The following is a 6000-nucleotide window of genomic DNA, read 5'->3' on the forward strand; positions in this document are numbered from 1 at the left end:
AAAAAATTAAGCGTGTAAACTCTTCACTAGCAGTTGAAAATAAAGAGTGGGTTACAGAAGAATCCTGGAGAGAAACGTATTGACATTGTCAAACATCTTGGGTTGGCTCCAAGCATGCTGAACTACATTTGCAAAGAAGGAAAAAATCTGAAAGCAGCTAGAAAATGTGGTAGACCCAGTAAGAAGAGGAAAACAGATAAGGAGTCGACATTCACCAAGTTGGAACGTGTATTCTTCACATAGTATTTGCAGGCACAGGCATCGAATATTTCAGTTGATGGAACCATTTTTTGTGAAAAGGTGAAGATGATTTGCAGCACAGCCAAACATAGAAAATTTCACTGTATCTAATGGCTGCATTTCCATGCTGCAGTGGACAGCATGGAGATGCATAAAAACATGGCTGGAAAGAATGCCATCTTTGTTAGTGCTACAAACCACGTGATATTTACAATGCAGGTGAAACCATGATTCCTGATAGAACCTTGGCTATCAAAAAAGAGTCTTGCCATGGCATGAAAGACTGACTTACTGTTTTACTTTGTGTTACAGTGATGGAAGCGACAATGACAAACAAGTGCCTGTTGTTATCAGAAAATCTCCAAAATTGCGATGTTTCAAGAATATAAAAAAAAAAAAAATTACCCACCAAATGCCACACAAACAATAAAGCGTGGATAACTGCAGACATTTTTCTTCATTTCCCCATTCATTTGATGCAAGTATGGGAGTGCAAAACAGGAATCCTCCTCTTTGTGGACAGTTCTGCAGCACATCAAAAGATACATGTTTCTAAGAAATGTAAAAGTCATGCGGTACCCAGCCCCTTGATTACAAGTGTGCTCCAGCCCCTTGATTTCGGGATAATAAAGAGTTATAAGCAGCTTTATAGGAAACATCTCATGCAAGCAGCTGTTTGCTTAATGGATGCAGATAAAGATACAAATAAGAAGATTAACGTGTTGGAAGCAATGCACTACACTGTGGCAGCCTGACAAGTAATCCAGCAGACAATCAAACTTTTCAGAAAGCAGGTTACATTTAGGGACAATCTTCAGGCATATCGATAATGACAACAATTTCAGTGGCATGAACAAAGATCAATTCAAGGACTACGTCTTTGTGGACTGCCATTTGGCAACCAGTGGTGTAGGAAAAGTGCAGGAACTGTGCGAGATCCTTGTGGCATCTGGAGGTGTGGAAGGGGAAGAAGATAAGAAGATGGTGAACCCAAAGTTGTGCTGAATTTCGGGTTTGCCAAGACACATGAAGTGCTGATGAAAGTGTTCTAGGCCTTAAAAGATCGCACTTTGAATTGAGGTGTAAAGTTTGCACAAAAAGTTTCATCAGAGATTTTTTTTTTTTCAACAAGAAGTAGTTTTAAATATACTGTAATGTATCATACACAGCATTTCACTGAACATTGATCATTAAATAGTTCTTATCTATAATTTTTAATGGCTTCCTTATACTTTTGTTTTCCTGTATATGTTTCGTTTTTGTTCTTCATTCCCCTAAAAAAACCAATGAATCAAGGTTGCACTGTATATGTGTAAATATGTGTATATATATATATATATATTTTTTTTTTTTTTTTTTTTTTTACATGATCTTGGAAGCCTTCTGTAGAGACCAAACATGGAAAAATTTTTCCAGCCACTTTAGGCCTTCAATAAGCAGGGCAGTGGTCTCACACCAGGTGATGAAACCCCCTCTCCTACCTGCATATTGGAACCTGAGATCCCCAAAGTACAAAATCTATAATAGGTTTAAAATTGTTTGTGGATGAGATTCTTATGTTAAAAATTACTTGTGTAAAAAATGCTACTTAACAATTAAATGTCTTATATCTTTTATGTTATTTTTTGTGTTGTTTATTTGCTTTTTTTTTTACTAGGTGTGTTGAACCAGAACATGCTGCTACAGCAGGAATGATGGCAGCTTTTTTTCTCATCTTTGGTATTTTTTTGGGAATTAATTTTTCAATTTTTGTGTCATGGCTGGTTGAAACTTCTATTTTCTAAGTCTATGTGATATAATCTTGTAGAAAAAACTGCATTTATATTTGTTAATACATCTGCCTCTAATTTTTGTAAAACCAGTGTTTTGTATTTAATTGACTTGCAAAGGTTTTTTCTAAAAAAAAAAAATAGTAATAATTTTAACTTTTTTCACAGTATCTGACCTGTTTGATATCTGAAGATAAATTTAAGAAACTCTTTGTATTCTTTATACATGAACAATTATAGTGTTTAAAAAAAACAGTAGATGCTTTTATACTTGTGTGTTTTACACTTTTTTTCTTTAAAAGCAATTTATAAGAATTGTTATATTAATGCACTTGAAGAGAAATCAGCTGCTGTACTTATTTTCTGTATGAGCTCTACCATAATGGTTTTAGAAAGAATTGTATTTATATTTCCTTTTTTTAAAAAAAAACAAACAAACAAACATAGACATCATAATCAGGAATTTTGTATTCATTCATTCATTCTTTATAACGAGTTTTGAGTATACCTGTGAGTGCATTCTCCAGCAGATGCATAGGAATGTAGTCATAAATAAGAGCCGTCCTTTCAAAAATATTCACGTACTGCAAGCTGAATTTCTTCAGGTGGATGTTGGAATCTCACTTTTCACTGCAATCAAAATAACAATGTAGATACCATGATTCATTAAAAACAAATGAGAAATATGTGATATGTTGAATTAAATAAGGAATCAAAGCATACAGTGAAGTGATGGAGATAAGAGTTAAAAATTAAAATCACTGCCTAATAGCTTTGATAATTATGCATTGCAAGATGGCATTTATGTAAAATAGAGTACAATAAGTCAGATAATATAACATTGTTGATTTAGTGTTACAGAGTTTACCCTTTTTCTTTATTTTTGTGTGTATATCTGTGATTGTGTTTAGAGCAGAAACATATCCACTAAAATTTACAAATTATTTGATATTAACACATTTCATTAACATAATATTTTCTTTGTAGTTTTAATGTTTTTGTGATATCTCAGGAAATAGTACTTGTGCATTGTAAGTTATTATACATCACTTCCAAAGATAAGCAGAGTTCCTTTAAAAGTGATCAGACTATTTATATTATTCTAGTGTAAAACTGTTGTATTCAGATTCTTATCATTGTTAGTAAGGTTCCTTTAAAATCAGATCTACGGTATTTCATGTCATGTCATTGTTTAGTTATGCATTGTAAACCTATTTATTAAAATTCAAAATATGGATTATTACATACAATCATATTCTGTAATTGTGTTATTTAATATCTGCCATTATTATTCATAGGATTTTTATTATATGTTGATAAACTGTTACTTCTTTCTCTTATTTAAATTAAATAACTAATTCAGATCATTTTTAAGAAAATGTTATTTTTAAATGTAGTGTTATCTAAGTTTAAACATGATCTTTTCTTTATTTACATGGGACATTATATGATTTTTATATTTTATATAATATGATTTTTTTTTTTTTTTTTAAACAACACATGATATTCGAAAATGCAGCATTTCTATCCAGTAACAGCTGCTTAATAATTAATGTTGGTTCTTGGGAATTGAACTTTATGTTAAAACATCTGAGTAAATTCATATTTTTTTAAATTCTTCCTAAAGTATATTATAAAATTTGCATTGTAATCATCAAGTTGAAAATTGACATTTCTTCCATGAGTTGGAACAATTATTTTCTTGAGTGAGCATTGTGCAGAAGAAAATGAAGAGGTATATCTAATGACATCTCAGATTTCCACTCATATTATGAAACCAATTTGCTAGCAAGTTAACTGAATGTACAAAGTGCTGCTCTAGGAATCAGATGATATGCTAATATTCAAGGACTAGCAAACTGAAGTTTCAGTTGTTTTGAGGTAGATAACTGTACCCATTCATTGTTGATGATTGAAAAACAGAATAATAAATAAATATTTTAAAATACTATTTCAGTTTCCATTGTTTGGATATTAAAATTAGATTTGGCTTTAGTAAGCAAAATTATGCATATTTGTGTTTTTGTTTATACAGTGTCAGCATACTGTACCATCACACACAGCAAATAGTTCTTTTGCTACAAAAATGCCTATTTTGAATTATGCTCTTTTTCTAGAGTGGTGATATAATATCAATAGAAATAATACAATGAATCAGTTTTAACATTTAGAGAGATCAACTGTGACTTTTGATTTAATCAAAAATAAAAGTATGTAAGAATTACCCATAACGAGAAAATATTTATAGTTTAAATGTTATTAAATAAATTAACAAGATTTATTTGAACAGTTAGAATGTGGGGGGGAGGCAGTTGGAAGTTTGATTTTGGTTATCACATCTTTTAAACTGTCCATCAAGCTCTGCATGCTAAGCTCATTATCTTTCTTTCAGTGCTTGAAAGCTGTCAAATTTGTCTTAATTGATGAATGATGATTTATTTCTTTCACACACCAGGTGCAACGGGCTTTCCACTATGATTCATTCACTCCAGCTTCTTCCAGGAGTTATAGCTACATTTGAATTTTTGGATTTAAGCCATCAATGGCAGAGAAGAACATATACATAAATTTCAGTTACTAAGCAAATTACCTATTTTTGAATATATAATGATATAGTGGACTTCATTTCATTATTGTTTCTCTCTGTGTGTGTGTGTGTGTGCGTGTGCGCGCGCACAAGAAAATCATAGTATTGATTGATCGTCTTATCACAGGAATTCAAAAGAATGGCATTATTGGAAAACTTTAAGCATTATCCAAAGCAGTATTGTGTGTAATGGGTATAATTAATGATTTGATAGTATCACTTACACATCGTTTAACTCTTTGTTATCAAAAAACAATTACAAAATAATCATTAATTTATGTGATGAAATTTTTATGTTCAAAAAAATTAGAATTTGTCATCAAACGTGATTTGTTTATTTTGTTATATATATATATATATACATACCTATGAAAGATAATGGATGCAGTTCTTGAAAAATAATAGAATTAGTGGTAAGAACTGTTGTTTCATATTTTTTAATTAATAAAACTTCTTAACCACTATTTATAAAACAGATTTATTTGGTGTTGGTATAATTAACTGTTTTAGTTTAGCAGTTTTTTTCTCTGTAATTTCTCTGTGAATAATAATAAAATTTATTGTTGATATTCTTGGATCATTTGAACACTGAGTTGATCAAATGTTGCAGTATGTTAAATTTGTACTTTCAGATGCTGAAGTACTTCATTATTTAATAACTGTAATATCCTGCAAAACAATGTGCAGATTTTGCATATGCATAAAATCTTGTTTCTCATTTCAACAGCAAAATATGCAAGTTTGCATTGTGCAAAATACACAGTATCTATTTAATTCATTTTGTATGTTTCTCTAGCAAGTTATTCCAGGAGTCTGGCTCAAACATAGACACAAATCACTCATAGAACACAAAGTTTTTTGGAGGCTGAAGTGATATGGTTGTGCCATTGAAGGTCACGGGAGGAAATCATCTAAGCAGAGAAGTCTGATCTTGACTGGAAATTAGTATTGTTACAGGTAAGAAATAGTGAAGTTAGATCTCTCTTTCTCATGAGAAATGATTTTCTTGTATACTAATGAATTAAATGCTTCCAAAATAGGACTGTTTTGAAAGCACTTAAGTTCACTAGGTTTTCCTGACTCTCTTCTCCCTGCCCCATCCCTCTGGAAGATCAGTGCCTAAGACATTAGTTATGGAACATCTTAAAGCTGGGATCATTTGAATGCTGTAATGTTTTTCAAATGAAGAAGAGGAATGGAATTCACTGTGTCAGCTTGATCAAATGTCCTGCAAAATCAAGAGCAATCTCATCAATATCCCCTCCCCCACCCAAAAAAAAAAAACTTTCCTTGGCTTACGACCAAAAGTGGATACAGCAGGATAGGAGAGATGCAACAAACCATTAATTGATTCATTGCACATATCACAAATTAATTAATTGGCCCACTTCCAAATTGTGAAGA

The 6000-nt window shown here is 31.4% G+C and overlaps 1 protein-coding gene across 4 annotated transcripts in view; it reads left to right on the forward strand.

Moving 5' to 3' along the window:
• Positions 1-5165, forward strand: part of Ent2 (Equilibrative nucleoside transporter 2) — a 419356-nt gene extending 414191 nt beyond the window's left edge. For all 4 annotated transcript variants that reach the window (XM_090410153.1, XM_090410162.1, XM_090410178.1 and 1 more), the window contains one exon: positions 1898-5165. In XM_090410153.1, the coding sequence (XP_090266279.1) occupies positions 1898-2024 (127 nt within the window). In that variant the 3' untranslated portion in view covers positions 2025-5165. The remainder of the gene's footprint in view (positions 1-1897) is intronic.
• Positions 5166-6000: the final 835 nt, after the last annotated feature.

The sequence above is a fragment of the Typopeltis vanoorti genome, chromosome 2 (genome assembly GCF_054136105.1).
Source record: "Typopeltis vanoorti isolate ZY-2024b chromosome 2, IOZ_Tvanoo_1.0, whole genome shotgun sequence".
NCBI lineage: Eukaryota > Metazoa > Arthropoda > Arachnida > Uropygi > Thelyphonidae > Typopeltis > Typopeltis vanoorti.